Raw genomic sequence first — 23,520 nt, forward strand, 5'->3', positions numbered from 1 at the left:
GTGCTTTTGGTGAGCTTTTCAAGTCCAGAACGATTCACGTGGTTAAATCTTTATCCTTCTGCTCTGCCTTTCCTTCTAGACTTCCTTCTGTTCTGACAGCAGTGATGTCTTCGCCTGGATTTTTCCTAGTTTTCTGTGTGTGTGTGTCTGTGTGTGTGTGTGTGTGTGTGTGTGTGTCAGTGTGTGTGCACATTTCCATTAAACCAACTGGAAGGTATTTGGGTGTCTGATGTCAGTGGGAGAAGGACTGAATTTCCCCCAATGCTCAGGCAGTTCTCCCAGTTCCGTTGCCGGTTGCCTCCTACTCCCTGTCACCGCATGCAGGCACTGTCACCGTGTGTGAGGCTCTGTGTCTGCAACGTTGGCCCAAGGTCTCAGTGAGTGTGCCCATTTCTCTAGCAGCAATCGCACACATTACACACCGTTGCACGGTTACATACTTACCACAGTGTTCAGTCCCTGAGAGGGCAAATCCCCTGAGAGGCTTTTTATTTTTGCAAAATTTTGGTGCTACTCTTTATTATTTCATGTAAAGTTCAGGAAAATGTTGTTTTTAAATCCCAAAAGAAACCTTTTAAAATTTGGACTTGAACCAAGTTGGTTATAAATATATGAGGTGATGAATGTTTTGCCTCGCTGGATGGGGCACCCTGTCCCCAGTGTGTGCACATATTGTACAGCAAATCTGCATGAATGACCTGAAATAGCTCACCATTTTATTTGTCCATATACCTCACTAAAGCTGAGTTTAGTGAATTTTTTTAAAGCTGAATTTTTTTTAAAAAAATTAAGTCAGTCAATAAACTGGGTTAGATACCCATACACCAGAAAGAATTAACAGCACTGTCTTCCCGCCATTTCTTTCTGTTTATTCAAATCTACTTTTGTGTCTCTGTAATGTTTTACTCTGCTTTTTTACATACCTATTAGGTGTTATGTTTGATATTTTATTACTGCTTTGACTGTTACCTGGTTCCCTGTTGCTTTTACTATCTTGCTAATTTTGGTTGATGAGAATGGAATTGAGTTGTGTGTTTTGTTTTGTGTTGAAACCCTCTATTATTAGATCTATTGTATTTATTTTGGTTTATGCTCTTTGGTGCCATATATATGCACACACTGCCTTCAAGCTACATTTACCATTCTTATTTCTATTTCTGTGCTTATCGCATTTTCTAGAATTTCTAGGGGAGAGTCAAGTAATGATGGTAATTATGTGTATCTTTGTAAGTCCTGTAGTTTCGGGTTTTTTGGTTGTTGTGTTTTGCATGAAATACAAGAAACGAAAATTAAAGTATTGTCATTGGCGACATTAATTTCTGACTGTGGAACGGTGATAGCTGTCAGAATTAGCTTCCTACAGGTAGATGGCAGAAGGCCATCACACGTGCCTCTTCTGAGTGATTGTCACATGTCCTCTTATGGACTGAATCATAATGGCCTGTGCTGAGACGTCCCAGTCTGCGTGTGCAGGGTCGCTGTCCCGTGGGTTTTGGAGATTTGTCGGTGAGCCTTCCTCGGGGGCAGAGACCAGGTCAACCCAGTTATGTCTCTGGAAGTTGGCATAGCACAGAACACAAGTGTCAGTCAGTATTAAATGAACACAGCACGGGAGCTCAGGCTGCGGAGCGTGTCAACATGTTTTTAGTTCATCCTAAATGCTGGGGCTTCTTCCTCAAATCTGTGTATATAATTTCCTGAATGTCTTTCCAAGTGGTACTTGTATTGTGAGCTTTTGGAACCCCAAAGTAAAAAAAGAATTTTAATCACTTCTGGGGATTCTCTCTGGAAGGGCATAGGAAGGGGTTAAAAGTTTTCTTTTCTCCTGGGAAGGCAGAATTCAAATGTTAAGCTGCAGCTTTCCCCCAGCAACTGTGTGGGCCGAGGCGAAGATGCTTTTCTAGGAAATAGCACCAACTCCATGCTGGGAAGATGTGTGGTTAGCGAGGGAAGCCTTTTCAGAAACATTTTCCCGAGTCACAGTGGCAGGAAAAATGTCCTTTGCCAGCGGGATTGTGAAGACCTGAGGGCTGTTTTCTGAAGACCAGAAAACAGCCCGCGAGGTACGGTCCTCACAGTTGATGAGGGTGGGGTTGGGGGCATCGTAGGAGTGGCCAGAGGGCCCCCACAAGAGCATCCCCACTGAGGACCAGAATGCCAGCACGAGAGCTGCTGGACCCACCGCCGGAGCCCAGCAAGGAAGCGTGGCCTCAGAGAGGCAGGTCAGAAGGGAGAACCCGCGACAAAGCACAGACCACCCGAAAGGGTGGTCCTGCCTTCTCCAAGCCGCCCAGGTCCTTCCATAGAAAAAGACAGCACACATCAGTATATGGGATACAGAAAGGGAGAGGAACACGCAAAAAGTAAGCACCCCTGGAGGCTACCCCGTATGTAAGGCCGCGGCCTCTGGCAGCTCCGGTCCTCACACCTTCGCGGAAGGTCATCGCCGTTAGGCCAGGGAACTGGCGGCCCGGACATTTATTTGTTTGTTTTCCAGTATCTGGAATTTTGCCCCAAACCGTCAGTGGTCCCAGTCAGAGAAGGCTTGGGGTCCGTGCTGTGGTTACCAGCTACCCAGAGATGTGTGACAGTTAGACTCTATGTACAGACTCTAGGCTGAGTGGATTTTCTGATGTCTGTTATGTTTCAGAAACACTGAAGTAAATTCAGCCCCAAAAGATAATAGTCAATAACAGACTCCGGATTCTGTTCTCTTAATGTGAACAGGCGTTCCTAACTCGGGGTTCTGTGGATGGGCCTCGGGAATTGCTGACATTCTGGGATATATTTCGTGTGTGTGTCACTTGTGTAGTTTTCTGGGAAGAAGGTGCCAAGATTTCGTCATGTTCTCAAGGATTTCTGTCAGCAGGAAAGCGAGATCTGTTATATGCCACCAGGTTCCCCTTGATGGTTACAGAGAGCAGGGAGTGGCATTGAGGGCACCACCCCAGGGCCAGCAGGAGGGTGTCTGTCCTCCACCCGGACGTGAGACTTGAGCCTGCCTGTGGGTTCCCAGGAGGCGACCTGCAGTGTGGGGTCATTTCACTTTGGTGCTGTGCTCTTTCCCCAAATGGTTAGCTTTTCGATTAAGAAGAAAGAAACGGGTTTCTCTGAGCCATTATTTCTAACAGACCCTTGGGAAATTTAAGTTGATCATAGATTGCCTGAGAGTGTAACCTCCCGTATACTATGGGCCTGAGAAATTCTGCATATTTCCTTGCAAAACCATGGGTTTCCTCTGAGCAGATTTCCCGTTCAGACCAAGCAGTGATTGCTGGGATGTCCCAGTCCAGCTCGTCTCACCCGGGCTCGGCTCCGTGATGCAGTGAATTGAGGATACTCCTTATTATAAACAAGGCAGTCACCTGCTGATGGAGCGCTCTGTCTTAAGCTAGTTTCCTGGTCAAAAAGTATTTTCTTAGAAACCTAATACTGTTAACATGTCAGCGTTTCTCCATAGCTAATCCATCCAAGTCTGCATTCTTGTGTTAAATTGGAGCCCTGGGAAATGGACCGAAATTAGTCATCTTCCTTTTTTACCCTTTGGAGCTTTGCTCATCTGTCAGTCTAACTTGGTTGCCCCTTGTTTCCTTCTGGCTTTGGAGTCACTAGTGTGAATCTTCTGGCGGTCCCCCTGTCGTCATGCCCAGGGCCATGTGGAAAGGGAATGCCGAGACTGGCCTGGATGTGTGGCTGTGGCTTCAGTGAGGAGCAGGATAGCCCGGGAGGGGACTTCTGGAGCCGGCCTTCTCAAATTACAAGCAACATTAGACTTGCCGGCCACAATGGATATGACCCACAGTCAATCCCGTGGAAGAGCCTGTTTTTACAGGAAGCAAAAAAGGTATTTGGTGGAAGGTAGGAAGAGGACCCCTGGTGTTTTAATGACGTCCTCATTCACCTCAATAGCTCACCATGGGTTTTGATGCCTTAATTCATCTGGCCCATTCTGGAAGCTTTCGGGGCCCTCCCCACACTGTGGGCTAACACATGCCTTCAGTTCACACTCGCTATCTGCTGTGTAAAGAAGACTTTTACTCTGTGGCCTGAATCTGAGGGAAATCCCTTTTGGTCAGTCTGCTCCCCTGGCTATGCCGAGCCTGTGTTCTCTCCTCACTGCACTGCTCTGGTCGGCTGCTGTGTGACCTTGAGTGCGAGGGCTTGTCTGGGCCCAGCTGGGTGCAGGAGGGGAGGCTAGCTAGGTCCATCTGTCCCCTCTAGCTGTCCACGGTGGAGCCCGTCCACTACTCCCTCCCTTGAAGGGCTTGGTGACCTCCCAAGCAGGGGCGGGCAATGTTCAGAGCCTGATGAGCCTGGGTGCACATGAGGGCTTGGGGCTGATGGCAAAGCACGGCGCACAGTTAGAGAGAAAGCAGTCGTCCACACCTGGTGGGTTCTGCTCCCCCAGAGATCCCCTCGGGCCAGCCCTTCCGAACCATCCAGAGACACAGCATCCGGGGTACCTGGAGGCAGAGCCTGTGGCACCGGCAAGTGGTCCCGGGGACAAAGGAGGGGCAGCACCTCCATCAGCGGCGTGGGCAGGCGGGGCGGTAGGAAGGGACAGCAGGTCTGAGCTCGTCATGTTGCGAAACGGCCATGCATGCGAGGGTCCTCGGAGATGCCGGAAACAGCCATGAACACTTTCAGGGAGGGTGTTCCAGGAGTGCTGCTGATGTAGGCTCCTCCCAGTGCAGTCGGAAGCTGGAAGGTGGCCTTACCCTGCAGTAATGGGTGGTGACAGGCCGAGGACACTTGATTCTAGGAGCAGAGGGAGAAGTCTGTTGTCTTCTTGTGCACACCCTGATGAGGTCATAAGTTGTCTCATATCTCAGACCTGACTTGTAGGTTAATTCCAAAATTCTAGCCAGGATTTATGTGAAAACTTTACCATTCTTTATCCCTACTACCTCAAGTTCCATGCGTCTCTCTTGAGCAGTAGTCACCAGAACTGCATGGAAATTTCACCGAAAAGGAAAACGTCCCTCCTGGTGGCATCCCCCCAGCGATGGCCCCTCCTGGTGAAGGGGCTCCAGCTCCCTATGTAACCCCAAGCCCTCGCACAGAGCGCCCCATCTTTAAGGACATTGTCTGGGGCCCTGCTGGTCCTCCAAGGCTGTCACACACCGTCGGTCTGGCACTGGACTCTTCCGGCCGATGGTGGGCTGGCTCATGGCATCAACTGCTGATAGAAGTCTAACCCATCTGACTGGCCATCCTCTCCTGTGAGATACCAGCACAGCTGAGGAGCGGTGGCCAGCGCTCGGGGATGGGCAGGCCGGTTCTTGTGGGTCAAAGTTATTGTACACACTCGGCAAGCTCTTGGGACAGCCAGCGGGGGAGGGCTACCGCGACACTGGACATCACTGACGTCACCAAGGGTGACTGGGACACAGGCGTGTGCATCCCAGGGACCGAAGAGCGGGAAGAAGACACACATCACAGGCCTCCTGAGGGAAGCTGGAAAAAAGAACAAAGTACAACGCCAAAGAGGGAATTCAGGACTTTAAAATTTAAAGCCAGTCCTTCTCATTGTCATGAGTGCCTTACAGCTCAGACAGTGAAACTCTCTCCCCCAGCCTGAGTTTAATGATTTGGAATTCATTGTAAATTAAATTATTTGGAGAAGGAGGTCCAGGTGGAGCCAGTAATCCCTCAGTAGGTGGCCAAGCAACTGTCGTTCTAAAGCTGCTCCAGGCACTATGGGAGCCAGTGGGGAGGGGGTGTTAAGCTTTAAAAGAGCCCCACGCGCACTGTTCATGTAGATTCACTGCTTAGATTCATGTTAGTGGGAGAATAGACTTGCTTCTCTTACACATATCTCCATCTGGAATGTAAGACAGTGCTATGCTGTACAACATGAAGTGTGATCTTTGGTGAGGTTTTCTAGAACATTCCATTTCTTCTCTCTTTTTAATGTTAGGCATTTACTTTGGGAACCTTTGAGAGGAATAGAACCAATTTGGTGGTTATGCAGGAGGCAGTTTTTTTCTCTTAAAACCCCATAAACTGGAGGTCCTGGTGGATAAGGGGGGAGGGTCTGCCAGCCTCAGGAACTTCAAGCAGGAGTCACCTGGAAAGGGTGACTTATTCTAAGAAGAGCCCTCGCCACCTTATCCAGTGGTCTCAGTTGTCTACTTTGCTCCCTGTGGTGGTCTCTTAGTGAAACTCGGGAAAAGCCCCGCCACAGGTCATGAAAATGATCGCCTTTGAAAACGTTGACAGCCACACATGGACGGCTCAGATATGAGAAGGGGTCATGGATCCTGAAGCCACCACCCTCTCGTTGGCACTTGGGTCTGTTGAAATGAGAGCTGGTCACTTGGGCCATGTAGGAAGGACTGGCGACCCTCGGTCGCAGTGAACCGATGCCCGGTAGACGACCTCCAGGAGAACATGCAAATCCTCAGTGGAAAGTTCCTACGTTTTGCTTCCATTTACCTAGATTGCCCACTGTGTACCAGCAAAATGCCCATTTTATACTGTCACCATGAGCATTCCTACACCAGAAGGAAATATTCAAAACATGTCAGATTAAAGTGTAGGTGCGAGGCAGACAGCTAAAAGGAAGAAAACGTCACCTAGAAATTTGTCAACTCTTATTTTTCTTTCCTTCAGAAACTCTTCAAGATTGGAGATGAGACAGAAAAAAAGAAAGGGAATGAGTGGGACAGACAGCAAATATCTTAAGAGATAAAATGCACAAAACGAACAAAAGCTGCCAAGCACTTTGCTGATGTACATGCCAGGCTCAGGCCGGGTTTGGAAACTGAGTGGCGGCTCTGCCTCCAGACGGCACCCGTCACTCTAAAATCAACCCAGGACACAGGACAGGAAATGGGGGAGTCCAGGGCCGTAAGTGCCAATGAGGCCAACACGTGGTCTAAATGTGACACGTGATAGCCCGTCTCTGATCTGATCACCGGGAGAGAGGTTCGCATGACACTGTGAGGACCTGGAGGGGAAAAGGAGATAAAAATAGGCCTAATTGCTTTGTGAATGAGTTTTTACTTTTCCTGGGCCACATTGCCTGGCTGCTCATCTGACTAGATCAGTTTCCTTAGGAAACAAAGCACGAGGCATGGCCAGGACAGGCTTCATTCTCAGCATTCCGCAAATGGGTCCCCAGCATGCCGCAAACGGGTGCCCAGCATTCCGCAAACAGGTCTTAGCCCATCAGCAGAGGTCCCCAGAGCTTCACCACTTGCTCTCTGGGTCCCTTGTATAAGGGCACTAATCCCATCACGGGGCTCCACCTTCATGACCTCGTCGCTCCAGAACTCCCTCCTATACCATCACAGTTCAGGTTAAATCTTCATGGTATGGATTTGGGGGAACCCCGACATCTAGGTCCTGGCAGTGTCCTTGGACTTCTCCTGTCACCTTCACCCTTCTTGTCCCTAATCTAGAGGCCAACACGCCTCAGGCACTTTCCTTTCTGTGCAAAGGATGTTGTCTTGCTGATGATGACTCTATGTCCTTTATCAGAATAAAGAAACCTCCGATACTACAGGTGATGGGGGTAACTGTCTCATAAAGAGATGCAAAAATACCTCTGACTTGAAAAAAGACCCCCTTTTCCTGTTGTAAAACCCTCCACGCACAGACCTGCGAGGAACAGATTCCCTTAGGCTGTTCCTGGTTCAAGCTATTTCAGTGTATTTGAGTCCAAATTGCTAAAGACATTGTAAATTTGTACATGATGTGTATTGAATGGGTGTTTTGTGCCGTCATTTGAACAGTATTCTAGCTATACAGAGAATGGGTGTAGGAGCAAAAAAATCCCAAAACCATTTCAAAGCAGGTTTTCTAAATTCCCAATTTATTTTTGTGACACTCGTGACTGTTATTCGTTGATGGGCCCTGAGTGCACATGCAATTGGTGTATTTTTAACACTTGCAATAAAGTTGCTAGTGGATCACAGTGTGGGAGTGTCACCTCACCTGTATGTCAGAATCCCATCCTAGGTCGGCTTTCCGCAGGGTGAAAGGTCACACTTCTTTTCTTTAAAAAAACAAAAACAAAAACACCTGTTGCAGATGTGACACCCCTGGGCCAGTGTGTGTCCTTTGGGAAACACCGCGGAGGGAGACCACATCCTGCCCTCAGCAGCACGCCTGCCTCTGCTTTCTCATCACATGAAGCCTGGGGCTCAGTTCTTCCTGAGCTTCTCCCCCTCCCCCACATGGCATGCACATCTGGAGTCGGGAAGAGGAATGCGGTGGAGGAGTAATTCCCATGGGAATTTTACTCTGTCAGCAGCTCCTAGTCCAGTTGTGAATTCTTTGCATCCAATTTTCACAGCAAAAGAAGGCAGGTTAAGTTCCGTATCACATTCAACTGTACAAAGCTAGCCTGGGAATTTGGGAGACCTGAGGCTTGAAACAGAAGTGAAAATTTGCACGAGCTAGTGAAAATTTGCAGAGTTCTTATGGAAATAGTCATTTCCCAGTAACCATTATTTGAAAAGTTCCAAGGATAATAAGAAAAATATGTCATTCTGTGGGAAGAAGGAGCTGGAAGCTGAACTTATAAACTGCATCAGCTGCTTCAATGATGGCAGCTGTGGGAGCTGCACTGGCTCCTTCCATCCAGCCCCTCCCAACACACACACACACACACACACACACACACACACACACACCAGCCATCGCATAGGGCAGCCTGCTGGCAGGAGCTCCTTCTGAGCCACTAGTGCCCATTTCTCACCGACAGACTTTGACACAACCATGTGCGTCTTCTGCGGGGTCAGTTCTGGGTAAGGTCCAAGAGCACAATGCACATCTCGTGGGATTTGCACTAATGTTTCAAAGCTGTCATTCTGGGAAAGAAGAGCAGCGTGGAAATATTCAGAAACAGATGATAGGAAGCTCGTTCTCTTTATTAAATAGCTCAGCTGTAATTGCCACAGAAATTAGCCAAGCCCAAGTAAAGCAGCACCATGTTTGGTCAGTCAGAGTGTCTTCCACGGTGGGACGAGTCAGACGTGTGACATGTGACAGTTGAATCAGAGGGGGGCAGCACAGAGGGGGGGGTGCAGTGCCTTGGGGGGAGGGCTGGGCTCTCCTACAGGGTCCGTCCTGCTCTGCCCAGGATGCCTGCTGCTCTTACCCACCACCTCTGGCCTCCATTCTGTTTAAATGAGCCATGTTCCTTGTAGGCATTGTCTCATATTAATGAGTTGAAGCAAAAAAAAAAAAAAAAAGAAGGAGAAGGAGAAGAAAAGAAAATGAAAGAAAAGAGAATAAACATGAGTCCGTGGCCAAAGTCCTTGATGCCAACAGCGTATGAGCTCAGCCCACCGTGAGAATTTTCATTCTGCAAAGTTACGATAGTGAGCTCGTCTGCTAATGATTTACAGAACCATTCGGATTTCACACCGTTAACATATCCTGCTGGATCGCGTGTCACAGCTGGACCACAGAATGGCCAGAGAGAGCCTCGGAGCGCCTGTGGCTGCCACCAGGACGCCAGCCAGCACCCGAAGCTCTGGGGCCGGGCGTACTGTGGGTCTGCTACGGCTGTGCCTTTTGTAGGAAGTGATAGAAGTTCTCAGCTGTTCAAAGAACATCCTCACCTGACAGGGTTTTCTAAGCAAGTTTTCAGATCATTTGTTCTAGTATAGATAATTTTCTGGCATGCTATGCCAGAACTTCAGAAAAGTTGTGGGATTTTCTCCCCCACTTATGGACAAAGTGTGTGGTCTCGACCTGCAGCCAGATACTGGAATTGTTGAATGTGACTGAAGCATGTTGGCCAAACCCCAAGCATGTTGGCCAAACCCCAAGCCAGGGTAGACTTTTAAAAACTCTTATGGTTTCTCTGAGTTTAATAATTATGTGTAATACAAATAATGACTCCAAGAGTGTGGACAGTTCCCAAGTCCACGTCTTGGGCCGTCCATGGAATGACCTGTCATCACGAGGGCGTGGCCACGCACACGTGTGACTTCGCAGATGACGCTTTGAGCCGGATGTCCTGTGGATGCCAAACGCGAGGGTGTGACATGCTTTTTAAACCACCCACAAGCTTGCCTTTATTCCTGTACAAACACTCACCTAGTAAATACCACGTGCAGGGCACTGGCCAGGTAGGAGGGTCCACCGAGAACAGAACAGCGGTTCACACGAAGGGGCCAGGTGACGGGGGGGAGTCAACTGATGATGAAATTGACCCCGAGCCACCCTGTGCACGACCTCTGATTTGTCCAAGAAACGTTCGCCAGTTTGGCGAGCTTCTTCCACCCCGCACCCCAGGCCATTCGGTCACCAGGCTCTTTAGGCAGAGGAAATCCACCTACTGTGGAGTAAAATTCTAGTTGTCTAGATGCTTCCAAGGAGTCTTGGTGTCCCATGATGGGAACAACAGTGGCACAGTGGTGGCAGTGAGCTGTAAGAGAGCCGAAAATGTTGCTGTACTGTGCAAACCAGTTCAGTTTGTCACCTCGCTTGAAATACTGCACCTGCACCATAACTGTGGAAATCTGTAATTTGTAGCTGATTGGCAAAAACGAACATTTGTGTGGATTTCAACAGTTAGCTTAATTCCATTTGAGTTGGTCTTTTGGGCCACGTTCTCCCAGCCTGACAGCTCTTCAGGGGTCGAGGACAATGTGATGGGAGGGCTGGTGGGGGGATTTGAAGTCTTGAAGCCGTATCTGATTTTTCTTTTTCTTTTAAAATGTCAACTAAGTTGGTTTAAAAAATGAACAGGGGACCGTCGGTTATTCAGCTGACTTCTTTGAATGAGGTTTTTGTCCAAAAGTTTCATCTTTCTAACAATTTTGGAAACTAGTAAGAGATTACCTGCACATTACCACTGAAATTGTTTGAACTTAATTCCGAAGTTCATGGTAGCTTTCTGTCTTTGAGTGTTATTGTTGAGAACCATTGCGATAGGAAAAATCGTGTATGCAGCAGGGCCACTATATGTCACACGTGTCCTGAGACTGATCGCCAAGTTGGCAATCTTCCCTAAGGATATCGGGGATGACCTACCTTTAGCCGCTAGAAACTGGAAAAGTAGTTGAGATCAAAGTATTGACAGAAACAGTTCTCTCCCATCCCCCCCGGTGTCACATTTATTCACTGGCCTCATAGGGGACATCACTCACATGGGACCTCCCCTCAATGATTAAGGGGTTATTAATCCAACACACACACACACACACACACACACACACACTACAAAAGTGACTGCAGTTGATTTTACTCATTATTACTCATGACTATTCAGGACAAAGAATTTAAACACTTTGTATTTATAGCTGCAAAATTATTTAAGAGAAATAAATTTATTACTTAACTCATTCTTCTAAATAGCGCTAGCAGTCATCTCTACTTTCACTTTAAACCAGTTTTTTTCTTTTGTCAGTTTCCAGTAAATTCATACCACCCACCCCCAAACACCCCCACCTCCCAGGAAGAAAACCTATTAGCGCCCTGGCTGCCTGCCAGGCTGGCGAGCTTGTGTGGGTCTCCGTATGCATGTATTTATGTTTACCATCTGTACCTGATTAGAAATTCTGTGTTAATCTACAAGATGAATCTTGCATGTTGAGTATAAAAATTGTGATAGCTTTAAAAATATTGAGCCTTTGTTTTTCACCAAATGGCAGGTTGATTCATCGCATCCAGAAATGGTCTCCAAATTATTTAATGTTGGCTTCCATCTTTCCATTTATTGCAGCCAGGTATTTAATCGTATTTGGTTAATTAACTCAGTGTATTTTGCTTAAACTTTGCATTGTATTTCAGTGTAGCTGGATATGCTAGCAGTGGCTGAACGTACGAGCCCCTCATAGGTGGCTAGTGAGGTGACTTTATTGTTTTAAATTTTCTCATATAGAAGCCTGGGTCACCTTGATCATCTTTATATTTCTATATAAAAAAATTTGGAAAACAAAGGAAAGAAAATTAACCCTTTATAGTCCTCTAATATTGTCACCATTAATATCTCAAATTATTTCCCATAATATTTTCCCCCACAGATCTTTTAAATGTCATGGTAACCATCATATATAAATTTTATTTAGTGAGTTCTTTATAACCTTCTAACAAGGCTCTTTCAACGTTGCCGAATAGACTTCAAAATCACTTATGAATTGTTTTTTATTCTGAAACAATTACAGAGTCACGGGAAGTTACAAGAACTAGTGCAGAGCTACTGTCTGCCCTTCATCCAGTTTCCCTGGTAATATTTTGCAAAACTATAGTACAATAAATATTAAAACTAGGCATTTGGTGTTTGCTGCAATCCTTAGTTACTTGGACTTCCCGTTTTACGTGTGCGTGTGTGTACGTGTATGTACACACTCTCCTAGTTCTACACACTTTCAGAACGTGTGCAGATTTATGTAACCACCACCACAGTCGAGACACGAAATTGTTCCATCTCCACAGAGACCTCTCCTGCTGCCCTTAGGGACACACACACACACACACACACACACACACACACACGCCGTCCCTTACCTCCGCAACCACTGTTCTTTTTCTTTATCATATTGTTATTTCAAGAACGTTATACAAATGGAATTCTATAAATCCAATCTTTTGGGTTTGGCTTTCACTACTCAGCGTATTCTCTTGAAATTCATCCCAGTTGCGTGTGTCAGTGGCTTGTTCCCGTGTTTCGCTGTGGGATGCTCTCCAGTTCGTTTAACCATTCACCCCCTGGAGGACGTCTGGGTTATTTCCAGTTGGAGTGTTAAGTGATGAGCTCCTGGGACCCATCGCATATAGCTTTTTGTGTGAAAGATGGTCTCCACTTCCCGGGGACAAATGCCCAAGGGCACAACTGCTGGCTGTAACGTAGGTACAGGTTTCGTTTGATGGGAAAGTACCCGACTGTTTTCCAGTGGCTGTACCACTTGACCTTCCCACCACCAATGTTTGAGAGACCCAGTTTCTCTGTATCCTTGCCAGCATTTGATGTTATCATTATTTTAAACATTTTAGTCATTGATAGGTATGTAGTGATATCTAACTGTAGTTTTGCATTTCTCTAATGACTAACACTGTGAAGTATATTTTCATGCCATCTGTTAATCTGCTTTTGTGAAATGACCATTTATCTCTTTTGCCCATTTTTAAATTAGATCGGTTGTTTTATTCTACTTTTGAGTTTTGAGAACTCTTTATATGTTACAGATACAAGACCTTTATTGGATAAGGGGTTTACAAATACTTCTCCAAGTCTGTAGCTTCTCTTTTCATCGTAGCAGAGTCTTTGCAGAGCAAATGTTTTAAATTTTGATTTAACATTTAGAGTTTAACATATTTTTTCCTCTATGGATCATGCTCTTGCTGTCATGTTTAAGAATTTTTCTCCAAGCACCCGGTCCAGGATTTATATCAAATGTCTTTATTCTCTTTTGGCCTTCGGCAGTCCAGTGCTCCAGCACCACTTCTTGCAGACTCTCCTTCCTCCATTGAATTGCTTTGTCATCCCTGTCACAAATCAGTTGGGTATATTTAAATGGATCTATTCCAGGCTCCTGGTCTGTTCCTTTGGTCTATGCGTCTGTCTGTCCACAAATACCACCTGTCCCGATCGCTGCAGCTGCATTGTAACATCAGTGCAGCAATAATCCCGCCCACTTTGGTATTCTTTTTCAAAACTCTTTTTAGCTCTCCAGGTCTTTTGCGTTTCCATATAAATTGTAGAATAAACTTTTCTGTATCTACAAAAAGCCTTGTTCGGATTTTGATAAGAATTGCATTCTACATACAGATCAGTTTTTGGAGAATTAGTCTTTATGTTGAGTCCTCTGATCTATGAACACCGCACGTCTCCATTTATTTAGCTCTTCCTTTCTCTCCTGTCATAGCAGTCTGTCATTTTCAGCGCACAGATCCTGTACATGTTCATTTTTCCCTAAGTGTGTCATTATTCTGGGGACAAGTGTAAATGGCACAATCACTTTTAACACCTACGTAAAACTTCATTTGGTGAAGGTGTCATCACTATGTCGTTTTCCCGTGTTTGCTGCACATTTAAATCGTTTCCCCTTGCTTCACTCTCGTAAAAGACATTGTAACAAACAGCTTTCCGTGTTCAGATTTTCTTCATGAAGTCTGAGGAGGGAGATCCCTGGGTCACAAGGTTTGGAGGCCTGAGCCTCTTGTTTGACCAGGGGTTTTGTGTGTGGAACAAAAGAACACAGCGCCTGCCAGTCTGCCCAGCACGACCAGCCACGGTGCCATTTCTCTTTCTAGAACATGCACTCAGTGCTTCTTTAGATCCTTTTGGGCACTGGGGTTGATTATTCTCTATCGTAATATAAAATTCCTGATAGGGCACAGGTACTGTTTTCCCCAAATCATGACCTCATCCTGCGTACTTGCCTATGTGCTAAATGGTGCTGCCATCATTCTCCCACCCAAGTGGTCCCTTCGGATCCCCTTGCAAATTGTTCACATTTGCTAAGATGTTATCAATTTGAAGAAGTCATCCTTCTCTGCACCCTAAAGATTCTGATATTCCTGCCCCCTTGCATGTCACAGACATAAGCCTGCATCTCTTCTGCGGGGGGTTGGGGGGACTTTGCATTGCTGCTTTCAGGGGAAGAGCTGTGAATGTAGACCTTCTTGAGTAAGACTTTCCCAGTCATAGCAACCGGTTTTAGTAACTATTGCTGTGTATTTGTTGGACCATGAAAAAAACTATATTAAGCACGTTTTTCTTTGCAGAACCCAAATTCCCTTTCTCTACATAGGTGTTGCTCAGAGATGCTGTGTGTGTCCCGTGCGTGCACCTTTCTCTGCTCACTAAATAGCAGAATGGGTCACACTGGTGTCTCCCAATGAACGTCTGAATGGTGAAATTCATGCAGCCCATGGTTCTGCCCAATAGTTTGATATTCACCCTTGAATCACTTTTTAGGTCTAGTTTGCCAGTTGAGTGCTAGAGAATCTGTAACTGTCATTACAGTTTGTCTTAAATGTTCCACGACAAATTTACAGTGATGATCTTTCAGTATGGCAAGGAAAACGGAAAACAATCCATGTAGGCTTTGAACGTTCACATTATCTTTCAGAATACTCTGTGCCCTTTGGAAGATTCAAACCCACCATCCGACCACCTGCCTCGAATGTAAAGAAATTCTTGGTGGTGGTTCTGGAGAACCACACCTTGAATTCTCTTTTGATGAGAAAAATAACTGAAGCCTCTGCGATGATACTCGTAGTTAGTCTTCTGCCTCTGAGTATGTAGTTTTGCGATGAGTCTGCCACCTTTTATGTGAGAGGGACCAGAGCTGACCAAGAGCAGTCATTAGAACGGACCTCTGGCTGTCCACACGGTGGCCTGCACATTTTCACATGACTGGCAGCCGTGGGAGCAGGGAAGCCAGCGTCACGTGGACGGTAGTTACAGAGGCTTGAAACAGCGCTCTCCAGTGTGAGTGACGAGTCCTGTGAGCACGGCGTCCTGACCGCCCGATCATTCAGCATTGCCTTACTCTGCTTTATCAGCAGCACCACAGGTAGCCACAACTTGTTCTGATAGAGGCAGTTACAAAACGTTTACCAAAATGTTGGCTTGGAAAAACAACAAACAAACTAGGATATCAGGTCAGAAACATGTAAGTGATGAAGTCTTGGAGAAGATGACATTCAGATCATTGACATCTTCCCTTTTCTGGAAAAATTAGGAAGCTCGTCCCCGCAGTTGTCCCTGGGGTGTGACTGTGATTTCCCTGATTGTACTGATCCCGTGGGTCTTCATCATGTAGGTCTTCATTTGGGATTTTACAGCCTATGAGATCAGGTTTCTCTCACCTGGGAACGTGCTTTTTCCATACTGCGCATGCCAAAGACAGAGGAAGTGTTCTAAGTGTGCGGGAGGGAAAGAGAAGTGTGAGCATTGCCTGTCGGTCCCACCAGGCGAGCAGCGAGCTATCACTGCATTACCCTCTGCCGGTTCTCCCTGGACAGTGCTTTTACAGTTGTGCTGAAGAATAAGGATTTATTGAGCCCCCGTTGGGCACACAGCCCACTGCCCAGAACAGACATTGTCACGGACAAGCTGTCTGTTCCGTCAGGACATCCGTCTGCGGCTGGACCAACGCGTGCATTTCCCACCCTCCCAGTTTTGAGGCTCTTGGGAGGCTCTTCAGTACATGTTCACAAATGTGCATCAATAGATAACAGCTTCCTGATCCCGTCCTGTTAGAAATGACTCTATAAAGCCCAGCACTGAAGGCAGCTTTCCAGATGAGATGGTCAACGTGTAAAACACAGCGTCAGATGCCAGAGCCTCACGCTGTCACTGTCACTTCACAGTTGGCTTTTCACAGTACAATCAGTCTTCACTTGACATCATCAATGGGTTCTTGGAACTGCGATGAAATGATGTATAAAAAAACCCAGTGTTACTCTCAGCTAATTGATGGAAACGAGAGTTAGATTCCTGCACTCGACAGTGAACAAAACCACGTGATTCGAAGACCTGCTATCTGTTGCTTTCTCGGGGAGCTCAGGGGTTGAGGGAACCTCCTAGAATTCACCCGCACCAAGGACGGTGGCTGTCAGAACCTGGGAGGCTGTGTTTGTGGGACACCGTCCCCCACCCTTTGCAAGTCCGTCTGTGTGAGGGAGGCCCAAGCACACCATGCCAGTCACCGCTTATAATGCCAGCTCTCGGGAGCCTGATCTACCTAGAGTGTGATTTATAAAAACACCAGCAGATCGACAGGTTTTCAGAAGGATATAAGGGAAAATTATTTGGGGGAACAGTAGGCAATGGCAGTGAAGAAAGACAGGAACAGTGAGAGGTGGAGCTTTCATTTAAAAATGGAGGGGAAAATTCGTCTTGCCTTAATAACCAAAATTATTAGGAGTGGAGGAGGTTGAAAGGCAAGAGTTTGGATAGAAAGGCAAAGAAAGAAAACAACTGTTGGAGCTTTTCTTCATCAGCCCCCTCCCTTCGTCCTCCACGGCCCCTTCTTATGGCACTGGGACCTAAGAACCCCGAGTTTAGCCCAGTTGCACCTCTGAGGGCTGCGGTGAGCAGCGTACGGTTTCTTTCTGAAGGTGGAATCCGGCCCTCAACTACCAACGCGTGCCTTTCTGCTTCTCACTGCATGTGAGCCACTTCAATGACGGCTCCCTGGTGTGGAATTACTTTCTTTGGTAAGAAAAAGGAAAAGCAGTATTCCTGGAAAATGAGAAATTTCCTCTGGGAAATCTGCTGCATCCAGTCGGCATCGTGGCAAATATATCTGTCGTTCAAGCACTGAAAATTCCCAGGAGTGGAGGACAGACCTCGCGTGGCCAGCTGAGCAGGTCTTTCCCTCCTACTCAGGGGTGGTGTGTCACACGCCTGAAATTTCAGAGCTGCTGCCTCCATCTGAATAATCTCACCCAGTATTTTCCTGTTTCTTCCCCGCCCCCAATCCTTCCTGCTTCTCTGACTCCTGATTTTGTGGAGAGTTCATTCTTCTTAAATAAGCCACCTTTTGTCTGAATTCCAGCAAGTGCTCATGGAACCAGTTGGACACTTGTAGGGAGTGGTGCCACCGTCCTAAGAGGCTCAGCCTCTACTTGGCCCATCAGAGATGGAGAGGAAAGCTTTTGTAGGAATCGTTTCCTAGGAAATGACTGGACAAGTGCAGCTGGTCCTATCATTTCATTTCACAATTGCTCACAGCCGTGAAAGCAGACGCATTTGCTGAGATGTATAAAGGCAATTTAAAGAGCAGAGACAACACTGCAATTCATTGACTGCTGCTTCTCCAAACCTCCTGAGGCCTGGCCAGAGGGAAGTGGTGCTGTCTGGAGCGCGAGTCTAGGCACTGGGAGGTCAGAATCTGCTCTTGGCTCGGCTACCGGGGTTCTCTCGGAGAAGCCACCAGCCTGTCTGAAAGCAGGAGCTTCCTCCCGGTTCCTAGAGTCCAGGGTTCAAGTGTCTGGTTATTCTTACTTTATGTTGGTAATCTACAAAAACACCCATTCTAGGATGTCGTAGTGTACAGCATATGTTCATTGGTGCCATTTTCTTGGCTGGTAACGAAGATCCCAAAACTATAAGCAGTGAAGCGTTAGACAGCGATGGGCCCCTGGGAGACGTCCCTCCCATGAGGACCTCTTCGGGGGTCTGCTCCTGTCTTTCCCCCCGCAGGAGCCACAAAAGCTGCATGGTGGCTCTTCTTTCCACATGGAAAGCATTCCTGAACTTCCGTTTCTAGCAATACTGTAGACTACATGTGGCATGCCCTCTTGCTAAAAACAATTAGAAGTACTGGATAAAATATCCTTTTTTAAATATTTAATGTATGGGTGAGTTGGGAAGTTAGTAGGAAATACCCAGAGGCCAAAATCTGTGTTAGAGAAAGAACCCAGGGTGAGAAGACAGTTGAAGCCAACTTTCCCCTTGAAGGCAGTTGGCAAAGCTGGTGAACTTGGGGTTCTTGAACTCATAACCCCCCAGGGCAGGACACAGGTGGCCAATCCCCAGCTGGCTCCCAGTAGACCTCTTACTTATCTACATAAAGCTGAGACCTCCAGAGGTACACCTGTCCCTGTCCCCCTTTAAATCTCCATAATCTTCCTATAAATTGATATCCTACATGGGAATCGGGGGTTTCTAGAATGACCTCTCCCCTTTTTATGGAGATAAAGCTAGCATTTGCCCAACTTTTATTTTTTATGTCTTTATCATCAATATTCACAACTTTGAATTTGCATTTATGCATCATAAATATTCTCCTTTTAATAACATGAAAGCAGACGATTCAGAACAGAGGAAATTACCTAAGAAGGTGACTTTGGTGCAGAGAAGGGTGAACAGCTGTGAGTTTCTCCCTCTGGCCCCTTTTCATCCCCGTCTCTCCGACTCACCAGCCTCTCACGACAGCTGCTAGTTAACCTGCCCAGGAATGTCTCTAATCAGTCAGAACTTCAAATACAGTTCAACAGGGATTTAAAAATTCATTGTCACAAATTATTTTTTCATATCTAAATGTCACCCAAGCAATTTATTTCTCCAGTTTCTATCTCTCACACTAGAACATTTTTTCAAATACTTGCTTGTGGAACAAGCCTCTGATCATGGTAGCAGCCTCTTCCCCCAAATTATTAAAAAGAAAATACTCTTTCACAGGAGTCATGCTAGAAACCAAATGTTTAGTACTTTGGGTAGAGGATTTGGGAACAGACCTTATTTTCTTAGGGGAATGGCATTAAAACCCACAGTTCTAAATAAAACGACCTGCCCCATAAAAAAGGCATTTATTTCAAAATAAGGCATGGATGATAATTTAATTCTGGTTGCCCTTTTGGACAATAATTATGAAATGATCCAGAAAATGGGACCGTCCCAGAAACAGAAGCAGACGTGCCTGGGCGTGTTCCCCTCCCGCCTCCTTCTAGATGTTCTCTGTGCACACAGACCCCTGCAGTCGGCACTGGATCCCAGACCTTTTTTCTTTTCTTCTTCTTCTTCTTCTTTTTTTTTTTTAACTTCTTGGGAAAGAGAAGAACAAAGTATCCTCAGGCAAGTTCAAGCCAAAACGTCAGTATGAATGCAGAACTCTAAAATCTCCAGTGTGACACTCTTGGTTCTTTATCTGCCAGCAGTTGCGATTTTTCGCTCTTAAGACCTTATTACTTTAAGTGGGAAGTGAACTGCACTGCAATCATATAGGGGAATAACCCAGAGGCTTCAGTGTCATTCTCGGAGATGGTGTGTGCTTTGGGTACGTTTGCTCTAAATACTTTGACAGCAAGAATCCACACAAAACTTGCAATGCTGAGATTTGTGCCGAAACCTTTGATTTGAAATGTTAAGGCGATGACTCAAGAAGAAGGTGAACTACTGAGATGGGGTTGGGGGCAGGGACTGGAGAAGAGAGGCAGCCGGGATGCTCATCCCAGTGTTCTTAGAAAGGCCTGAACGCAGCGTCCAGGATTGGGGCGCCGTGCACAGGGGTGCAGGGAGCCCCGAGATTGCCACCCAGAGCTGGGCAAACCTGTGATGACCGGTTCACAGCGGCAGAGGTGGCCGCTGCCGTCCCAGCAGGTTGAGTGACCTTACTTACCCCAGTTCTGAGCCTCTGCACCTCCAAGAAGAGCAAGTGAAGAATAGGGATGATCTGGAAACCTTCAGTAAATGCACACATGTGCTGTGGAATGTGCTCAGGGAAGAGATCAGCAGAGGCAGAGTCCCTGCGCCCATTGTCACCTGCCTCCTTGGCCGTTTCCTTGGAGTCACATTCTCCCTCCACCCCACGCCCCATCTTGGGATGGTGTTGAATTTGACTTTTTATTCAGTAGCATGAGGTTAATGTGTTCACATGACCAAAATGAAGTCACAGAAAGCTGTGATTGGGTGAACGTTACCTTTTCATAACGTAGGTGTTGCATGAACACAGCTGCGTGATTGAAGGTATTTTAGAAAGAAACTGGGGTTCTGGATGAGTCACGCCGTGCAGGTCTGTAGGTAAGACGATGGCCACGGGCCCACTGCCAGGGAAGAGCTTTCTAACAGGCAGGGGGCATTTTATTCTTATTTGAGAGGCAAATCATCTTCCATTTCTGGAAAGTCACCAGGAGGAAAAGGCAACATATACATATATGTTTCTGTGGGGACTCAGAGAATTTTCTTGAACTTCAGCTTTCTGCCTTGTGTTCTAAGTGGGAAATCAGTCTGCCACAGCCACGCTGCAGACTGTTCCCCTTCAGAAAGCCAGGTGACACCAGGAGCCTCAAGGTTCCCATTTCCTTCTTTCCCTGTTACAGATGGAAAGATTTGTCCTGTGGCTAAAGGGGTCCTGCAGCCCCATAAAGCCACAGTAAAAGCTGGAGGGGCTTCCAATGTGACCCCAAAACTCTGATCTAAGCAGAATGCCCGTTGGCTGGCTTGGGCCCAGCATTCTTACCGACTTATTCAGGAAGTAATTACAAAGCAATTGTCTCCTGACTGAGCTTATACAAGCCTTATGAACTGACTGAAGTGACTCCATCATGGCTGGCTATATTCGCTATTTTTACAAATACAAGAACCAGTTTTTTTTCAAAAATGGTAAATAATCTTTGAAGATGCAGACATTGAAGTGTTTCCTTTAACCATTGCAATAAAAAAAGCAAATGGTAACTGCGTAGGCCACTGACCTGCTGAGTGAGGGTTGACAGCACGTATGACCTTTCCTACCCTTAAAGGTGTCCGATATTGGTTATATGGAGATAAAATTTGTAACTTTTGAGAAGCTGAATTTTTCAAACATTTTAGATACCACTGTAAATTATTGCTATTATGATTTCTTTTGAAAACATTGGCCCTTAGATTGAAATATAGGGAGGACAGGTGTGGCTTTAAAGTACTCTTTGGTTAGAAGCCCAACTCTAACACTTATAGCCGTGTGACGTTAATCGAGACAAAATCTCTACTTCATAGGATTTCTTAAGGAAGAAAAGAAATAATCTATGAAAAGCCCTGGGTGCCCAGAACACAGTTTGCAATCGCTGACAGCTATTTTTAGAGCTTTTCTGCCAGTCCAGGTTGACGGTTTCCTATATCCAACCAGTGGCAAAAATACAAGCAGGGATGAATAGTCAGATGGACAGAGGGATTGCAGGGGGATCCCAGAGAAGCCAGAGATCACCTGAAGGACCAGGTGGGCTCTCATGTCAGGAAACACCCTACTTTCCAACTCTCCAGTTTCCAGTGGCTGGTGTTTGGGCAGATGGCGTCACCTTTTACAAGTGAAGTAATACATCTTTGGGGACAGGAAGTTCTCTGATGAATGTTTCTAGTGCTTCCTGTTCATGTTTTAATTTAAAAATTAGGGACTTTTGGGGCGGCCGGATGGCTCAGCTGGTTAGAACACGTGCTCTGAACAACAGGGTTGCAGGTTCGATTCCCACATGGGCCAGTGAGCTGTGCCCCCACAACTAGATCGAAGACAACCAGCTGCCGCTGAGCTTCTGGAGGGGCGGCTGGATGGCTCAGTTGGTTAGAGCGCGAGCTCTCAACAAGGTTGTTGGTTCAATTCCCGCATGGGATGGTGGGCTGTGCCCCCTGCAACTAAAGATTGAAAACGACGACTGGACTTGGAGCTGAGCTGCGCCCTCCACAACTAGACTGAAGGACAATGACTTGGAGCTGATGAGTCCTGGAGAAACACACTGTGCCCCAATATTCCCCAATAAAATTTATAAAAAAAAAAAAAAAAAAAAAAGATCGGACTTTTCCTTCCTATTGGGGAATCTTGCTTCTGGACTGGCAGCACATCTCTTCTGCTTCTTCTGAAATATAATCTCTAGGGTGGCAGTGAAACGTTCCTTGTATGAGCTGTGGCAAAAATGTCAGGGATGGTCTGAAGGAGAAAGAAAAGGAGAAGGACAAATAAATCAGCATTTCACAAGGTGCTTCCACAGGTGGGACCCACTGATGGCACTTTTGAGCATGGCAGTGTGGACATTAATACACAATTTCGGAGGACCGTTTTGTTCCCTAGTTTCCATATCCACCCCTATCCAGACTTTTGCCCAAACAGTTCAGAAGCAGAATGGATTTCATTAGAGTCCCTTTCCATTTCCTTGCTATGTTGGTAAGACCAAATGACAAAAATCCTTGGAGAAAAGAAGAACAAGCTCAAGTGGCCTGCAAATGGAGTAATCAGCACAAATAGCTAGGATAATTATGTAAGGCTACATGACATCATGACTTTTAGACTCCAATCCTAAAATTCCATAGCATACCCAACTCATCCTAACTTCCATGTTGGATAAAACTGGTGAATTCCAAGGACCCTCCGATTTGTCTGCTTATCGTGTGTCACTGCTGTTTTGTAGGAAGAAGGCATTGTGAAGGAGATTGACATCAGTCATCATGTGAAGGAAGGATTTGAAAAGGCCGACCCTTCCCAGTTTGAGCTGTTGAAGGTTTTGGGACAAGGGTCCTACGGAAAGGTAAGCTGATCTTTGATTCACCTGAGGGAGTCTTGTTCCACTGTGGCTGGTCCCCATCTCAAGGCGGAAGTCCTCGAATGTCTGGTGACAGGAAAGATGGTGCTGATGCCTCTTGAGCACAAAGGAAGCATGGCCTTGTGCCTGACGGAATGAAATTTACAGGCGGTCCTCCTGCTTCAGGGTCCCATGCGACCGCGTTTCCCCAAAAATAAGACCTAGCCGGATAAGCAGCTCTAATGCGTCTTTTGGAGCAAAAATTAATATCAGACCCAGTATTAGATCACATTATATTACATTACATTATATAAGACCTGGTCTTATAGTAAAATAAGACCGGGTATTATATTAATTTTTGCTCCGTAAGACACATTAGAGCTGATTATCTGGCTAGGTCTTATTTTCAGGGAAATATAGTACCTGGAACCCAGCAGCGTGTCAGAACTGTGATCTCACTGCATGGCTGGAATTCCATTGCCACAGAGCTGTGCAAAGTAGGGGCTGCCTGTAACCCTCGAGAATATCACACACATTTCCCTGTTCTAGTAGCTTCCCTGGGCTTTTAGTTTATCACCACAGTGAGCAGGTTATTGAACTCGAGCCAGTGCATCT

General features: G+C 46.3%; 1 protein-coding gene across 6 annotated transcripts in view; it reads left to right on the forward strand.

Annotated features, from left to right (window-relative positions):
• Positions 1-23,520, forward strand: part of RPS6KA2 (ribosomal protein S6 kinase A2) — a 290,517-nt gene that overhangs the window by 187,533 nt on the left and 79,464 nt on the right. For all 6 annotated transcript variants that reach the window (XM_081035865.1, XM_081035864.1, XM_081035867.1 and 3 more), the window contains one exon: positions 22,795-22,911. In XM_081035865.1, coding sequence (XP_080891991.1) covers positions 22,795-22,911 — 117 coding nt within the window. The remainder of the gene's footprint in view (positions 1-22,794; positions 22,912-23,520) is intronic.

The sequence above is a fragment of the Rhinolophus hipposideros genome (assembly GCF_964194185.1).
Source record: "Rhinolophus hipposideros genome assembly, chromosome: 3".
Classification (NCBI taxonomy): Eukaryota; Metazoa; Chordata; class Mammalia; order Chiroptera; family Rhinolophidae; genus Rhinolophus; species Rhinolophus hipposideros.